The sequence below is a fragment of the Chiloscyllium plagiosum genome, unplaced genomic scaffold, assembly GCF_037043375.1.
Source record: "Chiloscyllium plagiosum isolate Xiang-an unplaced genomic scaffold, Cpla_swu_hap1 HiC_scaffold_38, whole genome shotgun sequence".
NCBI classification, from domain to species: domain Eukaryota; kingdom Metazoa; phylum Chordata; class Chondrichthyes; order Orectolobiformes; family Hemiscylliidae; genus Chiloscyllium; species Chiloscyllium plagiosum.
The window spans coordinates 27,916,548-27,942,850 of NW_028270176.1; the positions used below are offsets into that span (position 1 = coordinate 27,916,548).

The window sequence follows — 26,303 nt, forward strand, 5'->3', positions numbered from 1 at the left end:
TAATCCAGTTCAGATAGAAGGCACCATTCCTCATTGACCGAGATTGATTCCCAGTCAGGAAACACATGCTTTATATTCACTGCCTTATTTCAATTCTCTACATTTCCAACTCAATATGCTCCTGATCTCTCATAGCTCCAACAGACTCCAGTATATTCTCTGTCTCTCTAACTCCAGCCGCTACACCCCCTCCCTATCTCTGTACCCCCCTCCAGCCGCTACATCCCTCCCTATCTCTGTAGCCTCCTCCAGCCCCTACACCCCTCCCTATGTCTGTAACCTCCTCCAGCCCGTACACCCCCTCCCTATCTCTGTAACCCCCACCATCTCCTACACCCCCTCACTATCTCTGCCACCCCCACCAGCCTCTACACCGCCTCACTATCTCTGTAACCCCCTCCAGCCCCTACACCCACTCCCTCTCCCTGAAACCCCCTCCAGCCCCTACATCCCCCCCCTATCTCTGTAACCTCCACCAGCTCCTACACCCCCTCCCTATCTCTGTAACCCCGTCCAGCCCCTACACCCCTCCCTATCTCTGTAACCCCCTCCAGCCCCTACACCCTCTCCCTATCTCTGTAACCCCCTCCAGTCACTACACCCCTTCCCAATCTCAGTAACCCCCTCCAGTCACTACACCCCCTCCCTATCTCTGTAACCCCCTCCAGCCCCAACACCCCCTCCCTATCTCTGTAACCCCCTCCAGCCCCTATACCACCTCCCGATCTCTGTAACCCCCTCCAGCCCCTACAACCCCTCCCTATCTCTGTAAACCCCTCCAGCCCCTACACCCCTTCTCTATCTCTGTAACCCCCTCCAGCCCCTACACCCCCACCCGATCTCTGTAACCCCGTCCAGCCCCTACACCCCCTCCCTATCTCTGTAACCCCCTCCAGCCCCTACACCCCCTCCCTATCTCTGTAACCCCCTCCAGCCCCTACACCCCCTCCCTATCTCTGCAACCCCCTCCAGCCCCTACACCCCCTCCCTATCTCTGTAAACCCCTCCAGCCCCTACACCCCCTCCCTATCTCTGTAAACCCCTCCAGCCCCTACACCCTTTCCCTATCTCCGTAACCCCGTCCAGCCCCTACACCCCCTCCCTATCTCTGTAACCCCCTCCAGCCCCTATACCCCCTCCCTATCTCTGTAAACCCCTCCAGCCCCTACACCCCCTCCCTATCTCTGTAACCCCCTCCAGCCCCTACACCCCCTCCCTATCTCTGTAACCCCCTCCAGCCCCTACACCCCCTCCCTATCTCTGTAACCCCCTCCAGCCGCTACACCCCCTCCCTATCTCTGTAACCCCCTCCAGCCCCTACACCCTCTCCCTATCTCTGTAACCCCGTCCAGCCCCTACACCCCCTCCCTATCTCTGTAACTCTCTGCAGCCCCTACACCCCCTCCCTATCTCTGTAACCTCGTCCAGCCCCTACACCCCCTCCCTATATCTGTAACCCCCTCAAGCCGCTACATCCCCTCCCTATCTCTGTAACCCCCTCCAGCCCCTACACCCTCTCCCTATCTCTGTAACCCCGTCCAGCCCCTACACCCCCTCCCTATCTCTGTAACCTCCACCAGCTCCTACACCCCCTCCCTATCTCTGTAACTCCCGCCAACCCCTACACCCCCTCCCTCTCCCTGAAACCCCCTCCAGCCCCTACACCCCCTCCCTATCTCTGTAACCCCCTCCAGCCACTACACCCCCTCCCTATCTCTGTAACCCTGTCCAGCCCCTACACCCCTCCCTATCTCTGTAACCCCCTCCAGCCCCTACACCCTCTCCCTATCTCTGTAACCCCCTCCAGTCACTACACCCCTTCCCAATCTCAGTAACCCCCTCCAGTCACTACACCCCCTCCCTATCTCTGTAACCCCCTCCAGCCCCAACACCCCCTCCCTATCTCTGTAACCCCCTCCAGCGCCTATACCACCTCCCGATCTCTGTAACCCCCTCCAGCCCCTACAACCCCTCCCTATCTCTGTAAACCCCTCCAGCCCCTACACCCCTTCTCTATCTCTGTAACCCCCTCCAGCCCCTACACCCCCACCCGATCTCTGTAACCCCGTCCAGCCCCTACACCCCCTCCCTATCTCTGTAACCCCCTCCAGCCCCTACACCCCCTCCCTATCTCTGTAACCCCCTCCAGCCCCTACACCCCCTCCCTATCTCTGCAACCCCCTCCAGCCCCTACACCCCCTCCCTATCTCTGTAAACCACTCCAGCCCCTACATCCCCTCCCTATCTCTGTAACCCCCTCCAGCCCCTACACCCTTTCCCTATCTCTGTAACCCCGTCCAGCCCCTACACCCCCTCCCTATCTCTGTAACCCCCTCCAGCCCCTATACCCCCTCCCTATCTCTGTAAACCCCTCCAGCCCCTATACCCCCTCCCTATCTCTGTAACCCCCTCCAGCCCCTACACCCCCTCCCTATCTCTGTAACCCCGTCCAGCCCCTACACCCCCTCCCTATCTCTGTAACCCCGTCCAGCCCCTACACCCCCTCCCTATCTCTGTAACCCCCTCCAGCCGCTACACCCCCTCCCTATCTCTGTAACCCCCTCCAGCCCCTACACCCTCTCCCTATCTCTGTAACCCCGTCCAGCCCCTACACCCCCTCCCTATCTCTGTAACTCTCTCCAGCCCCTACACCCCTCCCTATCTCTGTAACTCTCTGCAGCCCCTACACCCCCTCCCTATCTCTGTAACCTCGTCCAGCCCCTACACCCCCTCCCTATATCTGTAACCCCCTCCAGCCGCTACATCCCCTCCCTATCTCTGTAACCCCCTCCAGCCCCTACACCCTCTCCCTATCTCTGTAACCCCGTCCAGCCCCTACACCCCCTCCCTATCTCTGTAACCCCCTCCAGCCCCTACATCCCCCCCCTATCTCTGTAACCTCCACCAGCTCCTACACCCCCTCCCTATCTCTGTAACCCCCGCCAACCCCTACACCCCCTCCCTCTCCCTGAAACCCCCTCCAGCCCCTACACCCCCTCCCTATCTCTGTAACCCCCTCCAGCCCTACACCCTCTCCCTATCTCTGTAACCCCCTCCAGTCACTACACCCCTTCCCAATCTCAGTAACCCCCTCCAGTCACTACACCCCCTCCCTATCTCTGTAACCCCCTCCAGCCCCTACACCCCCTCCCTATCTCTGTAACCCCCTCCAGCCCCTATACCACCTCCCGATCTCTGTAACCCCCTCCAGCCCCTACAACCCCGCCCTATCTCTGTAAACCCCTCCAGCCCCTACACCCCTTCTCTATCTCTGTAACCCCCTCCAGCCCCTACACCCCCTCCCGATCTCTGTAACCCCGTCCAGCCCCTACACCCCCTCCCTATCTCTGTAACCCCCTCCAGCCCCTACACCCCCTCCCTATCTCTGTAACCCCCTCCAGCCCCTACACCCCCTCCCTATCTCTGCAACCCCCTCCAGCCCCTACACCCCCTCCCTATCTCTGTAAACCCCTCCAGCCCCTACACACCCTCCCTATCTCTGTAACCCCCTCCAGCCCCTACACCCTTTCCCTATCTCTGTAACCCCGTCCAGCCCCTACACCCCCTCCCTATCTCTGTAACCCCCTCCAGCCCCTATACCCCCTCCCTATCTCTGTAAACCCCTCCAGCCCCTACACCCCCTCCCTATCTCTGTAACCCCCTCCAGCCCCTGCACCCTCTCCCTATCTCTGTAACCCCGTCCAGCCCCTACACCCCCTCCCTATCTCTGTAACTCCCTCCAGCCGCTACACCCCCTCCCTATCTCTGTAACCCCCTCCAGCCCCTACACCCTCTCCCTATCTCTGTAACCCCGTCCAGCCCCTACACCCCCTCCCTATCTCTGTAACTCTCTCCAGCCCCTACACCCATCCCTATCTCTGTAACTCTCTGCAGCCCCTACACCCCCTCCCTATCTCTGTAACCTCGTCCAGCCCCTACACCCCCTCCCTATATCTGTAACCCCCTCCAGCCGCTACACCCCCTCCCTATCTCTGTAACCCCCTCCAGCCCCTACACCCTCTCCCTATCTCTGTAATCCCGTCCAGCCCCTACACCCCCTCCCTATCTCTGTAAGCCCCTCCAGCCCCTACACCCCCTCCCTATCTCTGTAACCCCCTCCAGCCGCTACACCCCCTCCCTATCTCTGTAACCCCCCTCCAGCCCCTACACCCCCTCCCTATCTCTGTAAGCCCCTCCAGCCCCTACACCCCCTCCCTATCTCTGTAACCCCCTCCAGCCCCTACACCCCCTCCCTATCTCGGTAACCCCCTCCAGCCCCTACACCCCCTCCCTATCTCTGTAAACCCCTCCAGCCCCTACACCCCCTCCCTATCTCTGTAAACCCCTCCAGCCCCTACACCCCCTCCCTATCCCTGTAACCTCCTCCAGCCCCTACACCCCCTCCCTATCTCTGTAACCCCCTCCAGCCCCTACACCCCCTCCCTATCTCTGTAAACCCCTCCAGCCCCTACACCCCCTCCCTATCTCTGTAACCCCCTCCAGCCCCTACACCCCCAGTTTCTGGTGATTCCTTCAGGGAACCTGACCTTCAGTTGTTTCCTTTGGAAACAGATTCCCATTGACCTGTTGTCAGCTGCTTTATGCTCAGCAGGTACTCACTGAGTCTGTGGTCAGTGACTGACAATCCCATCACTCTTTCACAGACTTTGGAAAGGATCAAACAATGACATTGAACACTCTCTCCACAATATGCCATCAAAAGAGTTGGCCTGCAACTCTTGTAATATCACAGAAGACAAACTATCACTGACCCTCCGACAGTGTGACACGCCCTCAGCACTGACCCTCCGACAGTGCGGCACTCCCTCAGCACTGACCCTCCGACAGTGCGGCACTCCCTCAGCACTGACCCTCCGACAGTGCAGCACTCCCTCAGCACTGACCCTCCGACAGTGCGGCACTCCCTCAGCACTGACCGTCCGACAGTGCGGCACTCCCTCAGCACTGACCCTCCGACAGTGCGGCACTCCCTCAGCACTGACCCTCCGACAGTGCGGCACTCCCTCAGCACTGACCCTCCGACAGTGCGGCACTCCCTCAGCACTGACCCTCCGACAGTGCGGCACTCCCTCAGCACTGACCGTCCGACAGTGCGGCACTCCCTCAGCACTGACCCTCCGACAGTGCGGCACTCCCTCAGCACTGACCCTCCGACAGTGCGACACTCCCTCAGCACTGACCCTCCGACAGTGCGGCACTCCCTCAGCACTGACCCTCCGACAGTGCGGCACTCCCTCAGCACTGACCGTCCGACAGTGCGGCACTCCCTCAACACTGACCCTCCGACAGTGCGGCACTCCCTCAGCACTGACCCTCCGACAGTGCGACACTCCCTCAGCACTGACCCTCCGACAGTGCGGCACTCCCTCAGCACTGACCCTCCGACAGTGCGGCACTCCCTCAGCACTGACCCTCCGACAGTGCGGCACTCCCTCAGCACTAACCGTCCGACAGTGCGGCACTCCCTCAACACTGACCCTCCGACAGTGCGGCACTCCCTCAGCACTGACCCTCCGACAGTGCGGCACGGTTACAGTCTTTTGTCACTTTCCCTTATGTTCAGGACAAATGCTTTGTGCTTTCTCCTGCCCAGCAGAAAAGATATGATGCCTGTGATGGTTTGAAGTTTCACATTCTTTTCATGTCATGCGATGTTCACTCGTTTTGGAGCCAGGTGGACTGAGCAATCAAACCTCGAGTGTGGAGTGAGGACTGTGTTGCTGGCAGAATGCAGACAGATGGAGGAACACAGCAAGGCAGGCAGCACCAGGAGGGACAGGCAGGAGGCAGGAGGGACACAGCAAGGCAGGCAGCATCAGGAGGGACAGGCAGGAGGCTGGAGGGACACAGCAAGGCAGGCAGCACCAGGAGGGACAGGCAGGAGGCTGGGGAAACACAGCAAGGCAGGCAGCACCAGGAGGGACAGGCAGGAGGCTGGAGGGACACAGCAAGGCAGGCAGCATCAGGAGGGACAGGCAGGAGGCTGGAGGGACACAGCAAGGCAGGAAGCATCAGGAGGGACAGGCAGGAGGCCGGAGGAACACAGCAAGGCAGGCAGCACCAGGAGGGACAGGCAGGAGGCTGGGGGAACACAGCAAGGCAGGCAGCACCAGGAGGGACAGGCAGGAGGCTGGGGGAACACAGCAAGGCAGGCAGCGTCAGGAGGGACAGGCAGGAGGCTGGAGGGACACAGCAAAGCAGGCAGCACCAGGAGGGACAGGCAGGAGGCTGGGAGAACACAGCAAGGCAGGCAGCATCAGGAGGGACAGGCAGGAGGCTGGGGGAATACAGCAAGCCAGGCAGCATCAGGAGGGACAGGCAGGAGGCTGGGGGAACACAGCAAGGCAGGCAGCATCAGGAGGGCAGGCAGGAGGCTGGGGGAACACAGCAAGGCAGGCAGCATCAGGAGGGACAGGCAGGAGTTTGGAGGGACACAGCAAGGCAGGCAGCATCAGGAGGGACAGGCAGGAGGCTGGGAGAACACAGCAAGGCAGGCAGCATCAGGAGGGACAGGCAGGAGGCTGGGGGAACACAGCAAGGCAGGCAGCATCAGGAGGGACAGGCAGGAGGCTGGGGGAACACAGCAAGGCAGGCAGCACCAGGAGGGACAGGCAGGAGGCTGGGGGAACACAGCAAGGCAGGCAGCATCAGGAGGGACAGGCAGGAGGCTGGAGGAACACAGCAAGGCAGGCAGCACCAGGAGGGACAGGCAGGAGGCTGGGGGAACACAGCAAGGCAGGCAGCATCAGGAGGGACAGGCAGGAGGCTGGAAGAACACAGCAAGGCTGGCAGCATCAGGAGGGACAGGCAGGAGGCTGGAGGGACACAGCAAGGCAGGCAGCACCAGGAGGGACAGGCAGGAGGCTGGGAGAACACAGCAAGGCAGGCAGCATCAGGAGGGACAGGCAGGAGGCTGGGGGAATACAGCAAGGCAGGCAGCATCAGGAGGGACAGGCAGGAGGCTGGGAGAACACAGCAAGGCAGGCAGCATCAGGAGGGACAGGCAGGAGGCTGGGGGAACACAGCAAGGCAGGCAGCGTCAGGAGGGACAGGCAGGAGGCTGGAGGGACACAGCAAGGCAGGCAGCACCAGGAGGGACAGGCAGGAGGCTGGGAGAACACAGCAAGGCAGGCAGCATCAGGAGGGACAGGCAGGAGGCTGGGGGAATACAGCAAGGCAGGCAGCATCAGGAGGGACAGGCAGGAGGCTGGGAGAACACAGCAAGGCAGGCAGCATCAGGAGGGACAGGCAGGAGGCTGGGGGAACACAGCAAGGCAGGCAGCATCAGGAGGGACAGGCAGGAGGCTGGGGGAACACAGCAAGGCAGGCAGCATCAGGAGGGACAGGCAGGAGGCTGGGGGAACACAGCAAGGCAGGCAGCATCAGGAGGGACAGGCAGGAGGCTGGGAGAACACAGCAAGGCGGGCAGCATCAGGAGGGACAGGCAGGAGGCTGGAGGAACACAGCAAGGCAGGCAGCACCAGGAGGGACAGGCAGGAGGCTGGGGGAACACAGCAAGGCAGGCAGCATCAGGAGGGACAGGCAGGAGGCTAGGGGAACACAGCAAGCCAGGCAGCACCAGGAGGGACAGGCAGGAGGCTGGGGGAACACAATGTCTGAGTCGTCAAGAAAGTGTTGATGTCTCTACCTTCTGATGCTGCCTGCCTTGCTGTGTTCCTCCAGCCTCCTGCCTGTCCCTCCTGATGCTGCCTGCCTTGCTGTGTCCCCCAGCCTCCTGCCTGTCCCTCCTGATGCTGCCTGCCTTGCTGTGTCCCTCCAGCCTCCTGCCTGTCCCTCCTGGTGCTGCCTGCCTTGCTGTGTCCCTCCAGCCTCCTGCCTGTCCCTCCTGGTGCTGCCTGCCTTGCTGTGTTCTCCCAGCCTCCTGCCTGTCCCTCCTGATGCTGCCTGCCTTGCTGTGTTCTCCCAGCCTCCTGCCTGTCCCTCCTGATGCTGCCTGCCTTGCTGTGTCCCTCCAGCCTCCTGCCTGTCCCTCCTGATGCTGCCTACCTTGCTGTGTCCCTCCCAGCCTCCTGCCTGTCCCTCCTGGTGCTGCCTACCTTGCTGTGTCCCTCCAGCCTCCTGCCTGTCCCTCCTGATGCTGCCTGCCTTGCTGTGTTCCCCCAGCCTCCTGCCTGTCCCTCCTGGTGCTGCCTGCCTTGCTGTGTTCTCCCAGCCTCCTGCCTGTCCCTCCTGATGCTGCCTGCCTTGCTGTGTTCCTCCAGCCTCCTGCCTGTCCCTCCTGATGCTGCCTGCCTTGCTGTGTTCCCCCAGCCTCCTGCCTGTCCCTCCTGATGCTGCCTGCCTTGCTGTGTTCCCCCAGCCTCCTGCCTGTCCCTCCTGATGCTGCCTGCCTTGCTGTGTTCCTCCAGCCTCCTGCCTGACCCTCCTGATGCTGCCTGCCTTGCTGTGTTCCCCCAGCCTCCTGCCTGTCCCTCCTGGTGCTGCCTACCTTGCTGTGTTCCCCCAGCCTCCTGCCTGTCCCTCCTGGTGCTGCCTACCTTGCTGTGTTCTCCCAGCCTCCTGCCTGTCCCTCCTGATGCTGCCTGCCTTGCTGTGTTCCCCCAGCCTCCTGCCTGTCCCTCCTGATGCTGCCTGCCTTGCTGTGTTCTCCCAGCCTCCTGCCTGTCCCTCCTGATGCTGCCTGCCTTGCTGTGTTCCCCCAGCCTCCTGCCTGTCCCTCCTGATGCTGCCTGCCTTGCTGTGTTCCCCCAGCCTCCTGCCTGTCCCTCCTGGTGCTGCCTGCCTTGCTGTGTCCCTCCAGCCTCCTGCCTGTCCCTCCTGATGCTGCCTGCCTTGCTGTGTTCTCCCAGCCTCCTGCCTGTCCCTCCTGATGCTGCCTGCCTTGCTGTGTCCCTCCAGCCTCCTGCCTGTCCCTCCTGATGCTGCCTGCCTTGCTGTGTCCCTCCAGCCTCCTGCCTGTCCCTCCTGATGCTGCCTGCCTTGCTGTGTTCCCCCAGCCTCCTGCCTGTCCCTCCTGACACTGCCTGCCTTGCTGTGTTCCCCCAGCCTCCTGCCTGTCCCTCCTGATGCTGCCTGCCTTGCTGTGTCCCTCCAACCTGTTTGCTTCCTTTGGATTCCAGCATCTGCAGTGTTTCTTTTTGTCTCTGACCAGAGAGTTGGAATAAATGAGCTGTTTTCAGAATGGCACGCTGTCTTCTGTGAGTACTGTCAGCATCAGTGCTGGGAATACTGGATTAAATCAACGATTTAGGAAGTCAGGGGCTTTGTAATCTTTCCAAGTTTGCAAGTGAGACAAAATGTGGTGGCAATGTGAGCTGTGAGGGGGATGCAGAGAGACCTCTGGGCGATTTCACCAGGCTGAGTGAGTGTGTTTATACTGGCACGACTGAACACAATGTAGATAAGCATGTGGTTGTTCACTCTGACAAAGGCAATGCATATGACTTCCGCAGTGAGTGAGCGAGAAGAGGTGAATCCCAAAGAAAGCCGGTGCTCGAGTCATTGAGAACAACCATACCAGTGCCACACACTGTTAAGCATGTCAACAGGATGATGGCCTCACTACACATGAATTTGAATTCAGCAGCAAAGACACTTGAGTGCAGTAATTCAGGGCCCCATACCTGGAGTACTGAAATTCTGGTCCACAATCACCTGATGAAGGAGCCTCGCTCCGAAAGCTAGTGCTTCCAAATAAACCTGTTGGACTGGTGTTGGGTGAGTTTCAACTTTGTCTACCTCAAGGAAGGTTGTACTTTGTAAACCAGGAAGCTATAGCACAGGATCAGCAGATTGATGACAGGGATGGTGGGAGTGTTATCGAGATCTGTGACACAGACCTTCAGCGCATTGTGTTTGTGCTGGTCAAAACTAACTAGCTAACTATTATAATCTCATCCTCCAGCGCTCGGCCGCGCACATCTGAATACTTCCTCGATGTTCTGAGGGGTTTCTGCCTCTCCCATCCTTACAGCCATATATTCCCATCAACTTCCCAGTGGGAACGTTTTCTCCTCACATCTCCTCAAAATCTTCCGCCCTTTAAATCTGTACTCTCTGGTTATTAATCTCTTCACTAAGGGAAAAAGTTTCCTCCTGACTCTATGCCTCAACATTTTATAAACCTAAATGTCATTCCCTCCTCTCAGTCTACTCTGCTCAAACGAAAACTTTCAAATCTCTTTCTGTCTCTCTCTTTCTCGCTGTATTGTCCCAGCCTCCTGCTGTCTCTGTCTGTCTGTGTCTGAAACCCTCCAGCCCTAGCAGCATCCTGGTTCATCTCCCCCTGCACACTCCCCAGCGCTCTCCCTCTCATATCCACCCGCCAATGTCTTAGGGAGTGCGGAGGGCACGGACGCTCAGTGGTTGGCACTGCTGCCTCATGGCTCCAGGGACCTGGATTCGATTCCAGCTTCGGGTGACTGTCTGTGTGGAGTTTACGTATTCTCCCCATGTCTGCGTGGGTTTCCTCCGGGTGCTCCGGTTCCCTCCTGCAGTCCAAAGATGTGCAGGTTAGGGTGGATTGGCCATGCTATATTGTCCCATAGTGCTTAGGGATGTGCAGTTTAGGGTGGATTGATCATGCCAAATTGTCCCATAGTGTTTAGGGATGTGCAGATAAAGGTGGATTGGCCATGCTAAATTATCCCATAGTGTCCAGGGATGTGCAGGTTATGGTGGATTGGTCATGTTAAATTGTTCATAGTGTCCAGGTATGTGCAGGTTAGGGTGGATTGGCCATGCTAAATTGTCCCATAGTGCCCAGGGATGTGCAGGTTAGGGTCGATTGGCCATGCTATATTGTCCCATAGTGCGCAGGGATGTGCAGATTTGGGTGGATTTGTCAGAGGTAAATGTAGAGTAATAGAATTGGGGAATAGATCTGGGGTGAGTTACTCTTCAGGGGATCGGTGTGGACTTGTTGGGCCGAAGGGCCTGTTTCCTCACTGTTGGGGAGTTTGAGGAGGTTGGTCCTGGATTTGTAAGAGTCTGGAAGACTGAGAGATGATCTCAATGAAACAGTGAAAATACTGAAAGGTATACACACAGCCCGATGCAGGCGTGGTGGATGTGGGTTTAAAACAACATTTAAAAGACATTTGGACAGGTATGTGAATTGGAAAGGTTGAGGGGGATATCAGCCAAGTGCTGCCAGGAAGTGCTCCGAGAGGTTGCTCTTAGCTTACATCAATTCCAGGCTCCCAGCCTTCCTCAACTCCCTGCAATTTGCCTCACAAAGGTGACACGTCCATAGCAGACACCATTTCCCCAGCCCTGGATGACACGGACACCCACCTCAGTCTCCTGCTCACCGACTACAGCTCCACCTCCAACACCATGGTCCACCTCCAACACCATGGTCCACCTCCAACACCATGGTCCACCTCCAACACCATGGTCCCCTCCAAACTGATCTCCAAACCCCGTGATCTCGATCTCCATTCCTTCCTCTACAACTGCATCCTCAGCTCCCTGACCCCAGACTGCAATCAGTGAGGGGAGAGAGAGAGAGAGAGAGCTGCCACTCCTCCAGAGGAACACTCAACACCCAAGACTTTACAGGCCCCTTCTGTACTTCCTGTCCACCTGGAACTGTGTTGCCAAATTCCGGATGAATCCCATCTACACGTTTGCTGATGACAGCACAGTGGTAGGGTGGATATCTAACGATGAGTCCGAATACAGGAAGGAGGCAGAGGGCTTGGTGTCCTGATGGAATGACAACACCCTCGCTCACAACATCAGCAAAACTGACGAACTGAACAGTGACACCAGGACGGAAGGAATGAGAACACACCCAGCTCCATCAACAGAGCCGAGGTGGGAGGGGGGACAGCGTCACGTTCCTTGCATTGCGATAACTGACACCCTGTCCAGGATGTCCCATGGAGATGTTACGGTCACAAAGGCGCAACAACACCCCTTCTTCCCCCGGCGCCAACCCCTGTCCTGGGAGGGTTTGATGGGGGACAGTGTAGAGGAAGCTTTACTCTGTATCTAACCCCGTGCTGTCCCTGTCCTGGGAGGGTTTGATGGGGGACAGTGTAGAGAGAGCTTTACATAGAACATGGAACATAGAAGAATACAGCGCAGTACAGGCCCTTCGGCCCTCGATGTTGCGCCGATCCAAGCGCACCTAACCTACACTAGCCCACTATCCTCCATATGCCTATCCAATGCCCGCTTAAATGCCCATAATGAGGGAGAGTCCACCACTGCTACTGGCAGGGCATTCCATGAACTCACGACTCACTGAGTAAAGAACCTACCCCTAACATCTGTCCTATACCTACCCCCCCTTAATTTAAAGCTATGCCCCCTTGTAATAGCTGACTCCATACGTGGAAAAAGGTTCTCACGGTCAACCCTATCTAAACCCCTAATCATCTTGTACACCTCTATCAAGTCACCCCTAAACCTTCTTTTCTCCAATGAAAACAACCCCAAGTGCCTCAGCCTTTCCTCATACGATCTTTCTACCATACCAGGCAACATCCTGGTAAACCTCCTCTGCACCCGTTCCAGTGCCTCCACATCCTTCCTATAGTATGGCGACCAAAACTGCACACAATACTCCAGATGTGGCCGCACCAGAGTCTTATACAACTGCAACATGACCTCAGTACTCCGGAACTCAATTCCTCTACCAATAAAAGCCAGTACGCCATATGCCTTCTTCACCGCACTATTTACCTGGGTGGCAACTTTCAAAGATCTGTGTACATGGACACCAAGATCCCTCTGCTCATCCACACTACCAAGTATCCGACCATTAGCCCAGTACCCCATCTTTTTGTTACTCTTACCAAAGTGAATCACCTCACACTTAGCTACATTGAACTCCATTTGCCACCTTTCTGCCCAGCTCTGCAGCTTATCTATATCCCGCTGTAACCTGCCACGTCCTTCCTAACTGTCTACAACTCCTCCGACTTTCGTATCATCCGCAAACTTGCTCACCCAACCTTCTAACCCCTCCTCCAGGTCATTTATAAAAATGACAAACAGCAATGGTCCCAAAACAGATCCTTGCGGAACACCGCTAGTGACGGCACTCCAAGATGAACCTTTACCATCAACTACTACCCTCTGTCTTCTTCCGGCCAGCCAACTCCTAATCCAAACCTCCAACTCACCCTCAATGCCATACCTCCGTATTTTTTGCAGTAGTCTACCATGGGGAACCTTATCAAATGCCTTACTAAAATCCATATACACCACATCTATCGCTTTCCCCTCGTCCACCTCCTTAGTCACCTTCTCAAAGAATTCAATAAGGTTTGTGAGGCACGACCTGCCCTTTACTCTGTATCTAACCCCGTGCTGACCCTGTCCTGGGAGTGTTCGATTGGGGATAGTGTAGAGGGATCTTTACTCTGTATCTAACCCCGTGCTGTCCCAATCCTGGGAGTGTTTGATTGGGGACAGTGCAGAGGGAGCTTCAACCTCTCTCACTCTTCACTGTGCCGCAGTCACATTATAATTGTGGAACATTATAATCCGACTTGTTGTACATGAGCTCCTGGAGACAGAACGCATGTAACTAAACCCAGACGGAAGAGTTTTGGCCCTGGGTTGGGGTGAGTCAGTGCAGCTTGCATCACAAACGGTTCATGGTGCACATGAACGAGTGTCTCCCACATCAAGGGTGGCACAGATGGCAATGGCGCTGGTTGATGCCATCATCGAGCAGATGTCCCGCACCATCTGTTGGTGATGTTGTCTGTGGCACTGACTCGGATTGGCACTTGATTGCTTTAACCTTCTGTTGCGTTGGCAACAGCCAAGACCCCTCAGCAACTCCAAAAGCTCAGCTCAAAGTACATCAGGAGTACCTGATCGCACAGAGAGAAGTCACATACAGCATTGCATTTCACTCTCCCAGTCCCTCCCTCCCTCCCTCCCATCTCAGACACTGGATATGGAGCAAACTCTGGATTCACGACAGAGGGGAGAACACTCGTTTTCTGCTCCTCAATGAAACTGAGTGCAGGCAAAGTTCTGCACTCTCTTCCAGCCATGCGGAATTCCCTCAGCACTGACCTTCCGGCAGTGCGGCACTCGCTCAGTACTGACCCTCCGACAGTGCGGCGCTCCCTCAGCACTGACCCTCTGACAGTGCGGCACTCCCTCAGTACTGACCCTCCGACAGTGCGGTGCTCCCTCAGCACTGACCCTCCGACAGTGCGGCACTCCCTCAGCACTGACCCTCCGACATCGCGGCGCTCCCTCAGCACTGACCCTCTGACAGTGCGGCGCTCCCTCAGCACTGACCCTCTGACAGCGCAGCACACCCTCAGCACTGACCCTCCGACAGTGCGGCACTCCCTCAGCACTGACCCTCTGACAGTGCAGCACTCCCTCAGCACTGACCCTCCGACAGTGCGGCACTTCCTCAGCACTGACCCTCTGACAGTGCGGCACTCCCTCAGCACTGACGCTCCGACAGTGCGGCACTCCCTCAGCACTGACCCTCCGACGGTGCGGCACTCCCTCAGCACTGACCCTCTGACAGTGCGGCACTCCCTCAGCACTGACAATCTGACAGTGCGGTACTCCCTCAGCACTGACCCTCCGACAGTGCGGCCCTCCCTCAGCACTGACCCTCTGACAGTGCGGCGCTGCCTCAGCACTGACAATCCGACAGTGCGGTACTCCCTCAGCACTGACCCTCCGACAATGCGGCACTCCCTTAACACTGACTCTCTGACAGTGGATAATTCATGGCACTGCAGTTCCTTGAGCAGTCTGTGTCCAAGTGCAGCAATCTCTGGACAACGTCCATGTTTGGGCTGACAAGTAGGAAGTAACGTCATGCCAAGGCACTGTCAGGAAATGACCGTCTGTCACAGGCATCAAACCACTGCCCCTTGACATTCAGTGGTGTTTCCATTACTGAATCCCCTAATATTCTGAATGCTACCAATGGCCAGAAACTGAAATGGACCAGCCATATAACTACAGTAGCAATGAAAGCAGGTCAGAGACTGGGAATCCTGCAGCGAGTAACTCTCCCACTGACTGCCCCCAAAGCATGTCCCACCATCGACAAGGCACAAGGCAGGAGGGCGAGGGAATACTCCCCACTTGCCCCTGGATGGGGCAGCTCCAACAACACTCGAGAAGCTCAACACCATCCAGGGACAAAGCAGCCCCCGCTGGATTGGCCCCACACCCACAAACATCCCCTCCCTCCCCCACCGACGCTCAATAACAGCAGTGTGTACTATCCCCTCCCTCCCCCACCGTCGCTCAGTATCAGCAGTGTGTACCATCCCCTCCCTCCTCCCACCGACGCTGAGTAACAGCAGTGTGTACCATCCCCTCCCTCCCCCCACCGACACTCAGTAACAGCAGTGTGTACCATCCCCTCCCTCCCCCCACCGACACTCAGTAACAGCAGTGTGTACCATCCCCTCCCTCCCCCCACCGACGCTCAGTAACAGCAGTGTGTACCATCACCTCCCTCCCCCCCACCGACACTCAGTAACAGCAGTGTGTACCATCCCCTCCCTCCTCCCACCGACACTCAGTAACAGCAGTGTGTACCATCCCCTCCCTCCCCCCCCGACGCTCGGTAACAGCAGTGTGTACCATCCCCTCCCTGCCCCCACCGACACTCAGTAACAGCAGTGTGTACCATCCCCTCCCTCCCTCCACCGACGCTCAGTAACAGCAGTGTGTACCATCACCTCCCTCCCCCCCACCGACACTCAGTAACAGCAGTGTGTACCATCCCCTCCCTCCTCCCACCGACACTCAGTAACAGCAGTGTGTACCATCCCCTCCCTCCCCCCCCCGACCCTCAGTAACAGCAGTGTGTACCATCCCCTCCCTGCCCCCACCGACACTCAGTAACAGCAGTGTGTACCATCCCCTCCCTCCCCCCCACCGACGCTCAGTAACAGCAGTGTGTACCATCCCCTCCCTGCCCCCACCGACACTCAGTAACAGCAGTGTGTACCATCACCTCCCTCCCCCCCACCGACGCTCAGTAACAGCAGTGTGTACCATCCCCTCCCTCCCCCCACCGACACTCAGTAACAGCAGTGTGTACCATCCCCTCCCTCCCCCCACCGACGCTCAGTAACAGCAGTGTGTACCATCCCCTCCCTGCCCCCACCGACACTCAGTAACAGCAGTGTGTACCATCCCCTCCCTCCCCCCACCGACGCTCAGTAACAGCAGTGTGTACCATCCCCTCCCTCCCCCCACCGACACTCAGTAACAGCAGTGTGTACCATCCCCTCTATCCCCCCACCGACGCTCAGTAACAGCAGTGTGTACCATCCCCTCCCTCCCCCCACCGACGCTCAGTAACAGCAGTGTGTACCATCTACAAGATGCACTCCAGGAACTCACCAAAGACCCTCAGGCAGCACCTTCCAAACCCACGGCCACTTCCATCTAGAAGGACAAGGGGCACCAGGTACATGGGGACACCACCCCCTGCAAGTTCCCCTCCACTCACCATCCCGACTTGGAAATATATCGGCCGTTCCTTCCTGGGTCAGAATCCTGGAATTCCCTCCCTCAGGGACATTGTGGGTCTACCCACAGCACATGGACTGCAGCGGGTCAAGAAGGCAGCTCACCCCCACCTTCTCAAGGGGGGCAATTAGGGACAGTGTTGTACAATATTTGCTGGGCTCAGCCAGTGACCCCCACTTTCCATGAGTGAATGAAAATGCAGCGACAAAGGGGAAATGAGAACAACCAACTGTAAGGGTGTGCTTATCGGTTAGAAATCCGGTGGGGATGAGGAATTCAAGAGAAAAGTATTGTCAGGAAATGTGAGACCTGCTCCCACAGGGAGTTGGGGGGAATTTGGGACTCACTCCCACAGGGAGTGTGTGGGGGGGGGGGGGGGGGGAATGTGGGACTCACCCCCACACAGAGTAGGGGGTGGGGGCGAGGAATGTGGGACTCTCTCCCACAGGGAGTTGGTGGGGAATGTTGGAATCACTCCCACAAGGAGTTGAGGGAGAATGTGGGACTCACTCCCACAACCTGTAGTGGGAACAAGTGATTCACAATGCAGAGAGACAGCCCACAGGAGAGAACGATGGGCTGAGTGACTTGTTTGAGTGCTGGAGATTTCCTTTGGAGGTTTGCAAACAGAGAGTGAGCACACCATTCCCCGTTTGTGATAGCAGCAATTTCTGAACTTGCTGTTTCTGAAAAGAGGGACACGGTGTCCAAGACTTTGTTCTGCAACCATCTGGACAAAATGCAAGAATGCCAAATTTCTGACGATCACAATCATTTACACTGGGGGAGAAAAGGGTTCTAATTGGGTGACTGCTCGAGTGGTTGCCATGGAGAAAGGCATTGGTGAAGTATAGACTCCCTGAGATGCTGGGTAATTCCTGACCAAAGTGTAGGTCATATTCCCCCTGTTTAGAGAGGATACAGAGATCGGGCCCAAATGGAAGTCACTTTTCGCAAACTGAAACGAGTTTTGATACAAGCACGATGGATTATTTTACATTGGTTGTCAGGGTAACCACTGGCACACTCAGAGTTGTTCAGCCAGCGCTGCCCAGTTTATGGAGGATACAGCGTAGACACAAATCAGAGGGTTTCAAACCGTCTCAGCGGAGCTCATTTAGGCTGGGCTGTCTCACTGTAACTGAGCGTGGAGGCAGATCAGAATCACACTTACTGTGGGTTCCCTGTAACCAGGCAAGTCAATGTCAGGTCATCACCCTCTCTCAAGTGGACGGACGGAGTTTGAACTTTGACCACGGGGGGAACTGCAAGAGAGACAGAGAGAGAGAGAGAGAGAGAAACCCATTACACAGTGTCACCTTTCCAGGCAATAATGGAGCTGCACTGTCAGAGAATCAAATGGTTCAGATGATGTGGGCCCATTCGGCCCTTTAGGTCTGTGCTAGCACTCTACAGAACCAATTCACTCAACCCCATTCCACAGCCCTTTCCCTATAGGTTGGGAGAGGGAGCTTTACTCTGTATCTAACCCCGTGCTGTCCCTGTACTGTGAGTATTTGATGGGGATCAGTGCAGAGGGAGCTTTACTCTGTATCTAACCCCATGCTGTCCCTGCCCTGGGAGTGTTTGATGGGGGACAGTGTAGAGGGAGCTTTACTCTGTATCTAACCCCGTGCTGTCCCTGTACTGTGAGTATTTGATGGGGATCAGTGCAGAGGGAGCTTTACTCTGTATCTAACCCCATGCTGTCCCTGTCCTGGGAGTGTTTGATGGGGGACAGTGTAGAGGGAGCTTTACTCTGTATCTAACCCCGTGCTGTCCCTGTCCTGGGAGTGTTTGATGGGGTACAGTGTAGAGGGAGCTTTACTCTATATCTAACCCTGTGCTGTCCCTGTACTGTGAGTATTTGATGGGGATCAGTACAGAGGGAGCTTTACTCTGTATCTAACCCCATGCTGTCCCTGCCCTGGGAGTGTTTGATGGGGGACAGTGTAGAGGGAGCTTTACTCTGTATCTAACCCTGTGCTGTCCCTGTCCTGGGAGTGTTTGATGGGGGACAGTGTAGAGGGAGCTTTACTCTGTATCTAACCCCATGCTGTCCCTGTCCTGGGAGTGTTTGATGTGGGGCAGTGTAGAGGAAGCTTTACTCTGTATCTAACCCTGTGCTGTCACTTACTGTGATCAGAGTGGGTCGAATGGAAAGCTACAGTTCAACGTTTTGGGGACCCAGTTTAATTAGAGTAAATGACAGAGATGGGGGAAGACTCTTGCCTTCAGAGAGTACTGCTTTTTGTTTAGTTAGACCTATCCTGCAGTGAAGGACTCAAACATCACAGAATTGTTACGGCTGCAAACCAGTCCAAACAAGTCCAGGCACGATGGATCAAATGGACTCCCACTGCACCGTGACAATTCCACGATACTAACTACCTTTAAGGGAAACTGTTTCGATGGTGGACTTGGTGATTGGCGGAACAATTTGTGCAAAATACCTGGCTTCTTCCAGATATTTCATAGCATGAAGTGTTTAATTGGACTATTCATCTGTAAAGAGCTTCTGAGCTGAAAATTAGAAACGTAGCACAGTTATTAAATAAGAACAGATTAAAAAGTTTTACCTGCAGTGTATTATATGAACACATAAATGTGTAGAATGTATAATTAAGCAGTGATTGCATCTGTCTAACTGGCAGCTTCAAGATGTTTAACCTCTCATGCAGAATGGGGTTGGGGAACTAATGACACACACGTCTCTTGGAGAAACTGAAAACCACATTCCAGGGATGATGCATGGTCTGGGAGGTGGGAATGGTCTGTCTTGGCTCATCCCATCCCCTCCCCCCCTTCCCCCACTAAGCTCTTGGACTCAACATAGCTTGGCATTCAATGGCGCCTGAGCTATCCCAGAAGACCTTGCAGCCACGAAAGGCTCCTATTCAAATGACACCACCCAGTCACGGACACTGAGGTCTGGTGCATTCAGGTCAGTGTCGCGTTGTTCTTTGTGGGAGCTTGCTGTGCCTGGATGAGCATCTTTCAATGGTACGTGGGCGTCACTGCCCTAGAACTCCACATCTGTTGTCCCAAATCAGCTGGGGATGGCAGATTTTGGCAATGACAACTGAACCGACTATTTTTCATTCCTGACCATTTTCGTGTAATGATGCAAAGAACAACTGCGGACGCTGGAGACCTGAAACAAAGAACGGAACTTGCTGGAGAAACTCGACAGGTCTGGCAGCATCTGTGGAGAGAGAAGAACACCAGGGCTGAAGAAGGGTCCCTGGATTGAAACATTAACTCTGTTTCACTCTTCACAGACTTGCTGGGTTTCTCCAGCAATTTCTGTTGCTGACTTTTAGTGATTAAATTTAAACTCCAGGATCGGATTTGAACCCACACTCCCCCAAGCAATAGACTGGGCCCCAGAGGAATCTTAGTGATACGAACACCACCACTCAACTCCATGACAATGTTGCCAATGTTAAGGCAGTGTCTAGTTTTCAAAAGTATGCCATTGGCCGCTACACTCATTCGTATGCTGGAAAGTGATGAAAGGTGCTAGAGAAATGCAATTCCGTCGTTGTTCTCCTCTCCTCTTCTATCGCCTTGTTTATCAGTAATAGGTGACCAGTGTCAATCTGTCTGGGATCAGTTTAGGAGGGTGAGGGAATACTCCCCACTTGCCCCTGGATGGGGGCAGCTCCAACAACACTCAATAACCACGACACCATCCAGGGACAAAGCAGCCCCCGGCTGGATTGGCCCCACATCCACAAACATCCCCTCCGTGCCCCACCGACACTCAGTAACAGCAGTGTGTACCATCCCCTCCCTCCCCCCACCGACGCTCAGTAACAGCAGTGTGTACCATCTACAAGACCCACTGCAGAAACTCACCAAAGACCCTCAGGCAGCACCTTCCAAACCCACGGCCACTTCCATCTAGAAGGACAAGGGACAGCAGGTACATGGGAACACCACCCCCTGCAAGTTCCCCTCCGAGCCCCTCACCCTCCCAACTTGGAAATATATCGGCCGTTCCTTCCTGGGTCAGAATCCTGGGATTCCCTCCCTCAGGGACATTGTGGGTCTACCCACAGCACATGGACTGCAGCAGCTCAAGAAGGCAGCTCACCCTCACCTTCTCAAGGGGAGGAGGGGGGCAACTAGGGACAGGCAGTAAATGCAGCAACACCCATGTCCCGAGAATAAACTTTTAAAAATCAGAAATCCCACATCAGAATGTAGGAACGTTTTTGGAGTAGAAAGAGTGTTCTTTTCCTTTGTACGTGGCTGTTGGTTCTGGTACATGTAAAGTATTCTTGCAGATTGAGTTGTCCTGAAGGCACCCCCAGTGAGACTGTCAGTAGTTCTTGTATTATCAAAGTAGTTGCCCTGGTAACAAATCTCTCTATAGCTTAAAGTGTTGGTCTAGGATATAAGAGAAAGCTCAATACCTCCCTGATCTGGACTATTCACCATCTCTTCCCACTCACCAACTGCAGCTTTCCCTCATAAAGCGGTCTCCTTCACCCCTGCCCACCAACCATCCCTCACCCCAAATCCTCCATCTCACCCCCTGCAGGGAGTTCAGGTCTGCCAGGAATTTGCAAAAGATACTGATGAAGACTATCTCCACATCCTGGGACTATTAACAAACAGGTTAAGAGCGACTCAATTGGGTTCATTGTCAGGTAAAAGAATATATTGAGGCTGGGAGGACTACTTTGTCAGACCGGGAGTCCATGGTTCAGAATGTTGCTTGAGTGTAGGGTTCAGAGAAATTTCCAAAAGGATTCTGCTGGGTGGGGGTAACAATGGGAATTGTTTTGTAATGGGAATTGAACGAGAAATTTATCTGGAAATATTAGTCCAATCCCACCCAGGGTACAGCACAAACTTTCCTATGGTTATAGAAATAAACGTTTACTCCAGCAACTGAGAAAGAAATTGAACTAGCAGCAACAGAATGTACAATCAGTGTGAAAAAAAAGGACAATTTGCATCTGAACATTGTTCACAGGCTATTAATTCACTTGAAAAATGATATTTCTTGTCGCATTTTTCCAACGATGTGTCCCAAAGGCTTGTAAATATGAGAATGATAATTGTATCAGGTTCACAACTAAAGATAGATTAATTATATTCTAGCAGGCATCATGTCCCCAGTGTCATTTTCAAAGCAGTGTTACTTATGGGATCTCAATGTTCATTTGGGGAAATCGTACAGAGTGATCAAAATCAAACCACACAAGAAATCTGAATGAAATTAACAAAAATGATACTGCACTGTCACTACAAATCAGAGAATCAGAAATGACAGAAGAGGTCTTTCAGCCCATCAGATGTATCCTACCGTAGCTACATTAAATCTACACTGAGTTCCATTTTCCTGCACTTGGTCCTGAACCTTAATTGTTGTGTTTGAGATGGAGGCAAAGAAAGATTGAGGGGTTGGAGACGAAGAGGTGTTGGTAGGGCAAGGGAGGGAGTGGAAATGGGAGGGAGAAGACAGGTTGAGATTAAAGGACAAAGAGAGAGAGATTGAAAGATTTGAAAGGGAGGCGGTAGAGAGAGAGAGAGATGGGTTGGAAATTGAGGGAGAGGGGAATTGAAAAACTAGAAATGGAGGTAGAGAGAGAGAGATGGAGGATTGAGATAGGGAGAGGGAAGGATTTGAAATGGAAGTGAGACAGAGATTGAGGGATTAGAGATGGAAGTAGAGAGAGAGATTAAGGATTGAAGATGGAGGCAGGGAGACTGGGACTGGAGATAAAGGGAGAGAGAGAGATTGAGAGATTGGAAATGGAGGTAGAGAGACACTGAGGAATTGATGATGGAGATGAACAGAGAGAGAGACAGTTTAAGACCATAAGACCATAAAACATAGGAGCGGAAGTAAGGCCATTCGGCCCATCGAGTCCACTCCGCCATTCAGTCATGGCTGATGGGCATTTCAACTCCACTTACCCGCATTCTCCCCATAGCCCTTAATTCCTTGTGACATCAAGAATTTATCAATCTCTGCCTTGAAGACATTTAGCGTCCCGGCCTCCACTGCACTCCGTGGCAATGAATTCCACAGGCCCACCACTCTCTGGCTGAAGAAATGTCTCCACATTTCTGTTCTGAATTTACCCCCTCTAATTCTAAGGCTGTGTCCACGGGTCCTAGTCTCCTCGCCTAACGGAAACAGTTTCCTAGTGTCCACCCTCTCCAAGCCATGTATTATCTTGTAAGTTTCTATTAGATCTCCCCTTAATCTTCTAAACTCCAATGAATACAATCCCAGGATCCTCAGCCGTTCCTCATATGTTAGACCTACCATCCGTGTGAATCTCCGCTGGACACGCTCCAGTGCCAGTATGTCCCTCCTGAGGTGTGGGGACCAAAACTGGACACAGTACTCCAAATGGGGCCTAACCAGAGCTTTATAAAGTCTCAGTAGCACATCGCTGCTTTTATATTCCAACCCTCTTGAGATAAATGACAACATTGCATTCACTTTCTTAATCACGGACTCAACCTGCATGTTTACCTTTAGAGAATCCTCAACTAGCACTCCCAGATCCCTTTGTACTTTGGCTTTATGAATTTTCTCACTGTTTAGAAAGTAGTCCATGCTTGTATTCTTTTTTCCAAAGTGCAAGACCTTGCATTTGCTCACATTGAATTCCATCAGCCATTTCCTGGACCACGCTTCCAAACTGTCTAGATCCTTCTGCAGCCTCCCACTTCCTCAGTACTACCTGCCTGTCCACCTAACTTTGTCTCATTGGCAAACTTCGCTATAATGCCCCCAGTCCCTTCATCCAGATCATTAATATATAACGTGAACAGCTGCGGCCCCAACACTGAACCCTGCGGGACACCATTTGTCACCGGCTGCCATTCCGATAAAGAACATTTTATCCCAACTCTCTGCCTTTTGTCAGACAGCCAATCCTCAATCCATACCAGTAGCTCACCTCGAACACCATGGGCCCTCACCTTGCTCAGCAGCCTCCCGTGTATACCTTATCAAAGGCCTTTTGGAAGTCTAGATAGACGACATCCACTGGGTTTCCCTGGTCTAATCTACTTGTCACATCTTCAAAGAATTCCAACAGGTTTGTCAGGCACGACTTCCCCAGGAGTTGGAAGTCAGGAAAGACATGGATTGGAAATGGAGGAGAGAGAGAGAGAGATGGAGAGATTGAAGTTTGAAGAATAAAGAGATTGAGGGATTGGAGATGGAGAGAGAGAAACACTGAGGGTTCAGCAATGCAGAGAGAGGGAATGTGTTTGGAGTTGGAAGTTTGCAAAGTCAGGGATTGGAGATAGTGGGGAGAGACAGAGAGATCTTAGCGGTTGGAAATGGCCTGAGAAGGACACGGAGGGAAAGAAGATTGAGAGAGAGTCTCAGAAATTGGGGATAGAGTGAGAGAGGGACAGATGGTGTTAAGCAAATTTGCAATCCCTGTTTCGGCGGGGTTTGTCGATGTTGGTAGGTTTGTCGATGTTGGTAGGTTCGTCTGAGAGAAGACCATTTCACGTTAAGATTTGAGCATCACTCCCTCCTCCGTGGGGTACATCCCCTGAGTCTAAAGTGTAAATCACCTCGTGAGAGATTAATTACTGGGATAACTCAACTCTCAGCTTGAAAAACAATAGGGCTTTCATTGGAATAGGGACGTGGTGTGAATAAATGAATGCGAGCAGCATTTGCAGCAGGTCACCTAGTTAAATCAGTAGTTAAATCAGTTCGAGAGTAAACAAACAGTTACAATTCACATCAATCCTGTTGGAAATGGAAAGGATACAGGAACATAGACTCACTGAGTGCAAAGGGAAATGATCTTTGTGTCTGACAGTGACAGCCTGTAGCCTGTCACATTAAAACGATTCAAAAACAGTTTCGATCTTCCAACCAGAAACACCAACTGCTCCCAAACACAGCAGGCCCATGTACTGACTCATGTAGCTCCGACATTAATCCTCAAGCTTCCTGTCTGGACAAAACTGGGCTGGAAAATCAGGATGGTCAGTGTCTCACTTGATATATCCAAAATCTCCTCACACCTCCTCCCTATCTCTGTAATCCCCTCCAGCCCCTACACCCCCCTCCCTATCTCTGCAACCTGATCCAGCCCCTACACACCCTCCCTATCTCTGTAACCCCCTCCAGTCCCTACACCTCCTCCCTATCTCTGTAACCCCCTCCAGCCCCTACACCCCCTCCCTATCTCTGCAACCTGCTCCAGCCCCTACACCCCCTCCCTATCTCTGTAACCCCCTCCAGTCCCTACACCCCCTCCCTATCTCTGTAACCCCCTCCAGTCCCTACACCCCCTCCCTATCTCTGTAACCCCCTCCAGCCCCTACACTCCCTCCCTATCTCTGAAACCCTCTCCAGCCGCTACACCCCGTCCCTATCTCCGTAACCTCCTCCAGACCCTACACCCTCTCCCTATCTCTGTAACCCCCTCCAGCCCCTACACCCCCGCCCTATCTCTGTAACCCCCTCCAGTCCCTCCACCCCCTCCCTATCTCTGCAACCTCCTCCAGCCCCTACACCCCCACCCTATCTCTGTCACCTCCTCCAGCCGCTACATCCCCTCCCTATCTCCGTAACCACCTCCAGCCCCTACACGCCCTCCCTATCTCTGTAACCCCCTCCAGCCCCTACACCCCCTCCCTATCTCTGTAACCCCCTCCAGCCCCTACACCCCCTCCCTATCTCTGTAACCCCCTCCAGCCTCTACATCCCTCCCTATCTCTGTAACCCCCTCCAGCCCCTACATCCCCTCCCTATCTCTGTAACCCCCTCCAGCCTCTACATCCCTCCCTATCTCTGTAACCCCCTCCAGTCCCTCCACCCCCTCCCTATCTCTGCAACCTCCTCCAGCCCCTACACCCCCACCCTATCTCTGTCACCTCCTCCAGCCGCTACACCCCCTCCCTATCTCCGTAACCTCCTCCAGCCCCTACACCCCCTCCCTATCTCTGTAACCCCCTCCAGCCCCTACACCCCCACCCTATCTCTGTAACCCCCTCCAGCCCCTACATCCCCTCCCTATCTCTGTAACCCCCTCCAGCCCCTACACCCCCTCCCTATCTCTGTAACCTCCTCCAGCCCCTACACCCCCTCCCTATCTCTGTAACCCCCTCCAGCCCCTACACCCCCTCCCTATCTCTGTAACCACCTCCAGCCCCTACACCCCGTCCCTATCTCCGTAACCTCCCCCAGCCCCTACACCCCCTCCCTATCTCCGTAACCCCCTCCAGCCCCTACACCCCCTCCCTATCTCTGCAACCTCCTCCAGCCCCTAAACCCGCTCCTATCTCTGTCACCTCCTCCAGCCCCTACACCTCCTCCCTATCTCCGTAACCCCCTCCAGCCCCTCCACCCCCTCCCTATCTCTGTAACCCCCTCCAGCCCCTACACCCCCTCCCTATCTCCGTAACCCCCTCCAGCCCCTCCACCCCCTCCCTATCTCTGTAACCCCCTCCAGCCCCTACACCCCCTCCCTATCTCTATAACACCCTCCAGCCCCTCCACCCCCTCCCTATCTCTGTCACCTCCTCCAGACCCTAAACCCCCTCCCTATCTCTGTAACCCCCTCCAGCCCCTACACCCCCTCCCTATCTCTGTCACCTCCTCCAGCCCCTAAACCCCCTCCCTATCTCTGTCCCCTCCTCCAGCCACTACACCCCCTCCCTATCCCTGTAACCCCCTCCAGCCCCAAACCCCCTCCCTATCCCTGTAACCCCCTCCAGCCACTACAGCCCTCCCTATCCCTGTAACCCCCTCCAATCCCGGTCTATCTGGAGCATCCCCCTATTCCCATCGCTCTGCCATTGGGGGCCGTGCCTTTAGCTGACTG

General features: G+C 54.8%; 1 protein-coding gene across 2 annotated transcripts in view; it reads right to left on the minus strand.

Annotated features, from left to right (window-relative positions):
* The window catches only part of cadm4 (cell adhesion molecule 4), a 250,119-nt gene that overhangs the window by 25,194 nt on the left and 198,622 nt on the right, over window positions 1-26,303 (minus strand). For both annotated transcript variants that reach the window (XM_087981089.1, XM_087981090.1), the window contains exon 6: window positions 17,648-17,738. In XM_087981089.1, coding sequence (XP_087837215.1) covers window positions 17,648-17,738 — 91 coding nt within the window. The remainder of the gene's footprint in view (window positions 1-17,647; window positions 17,739-26,303) is intronic.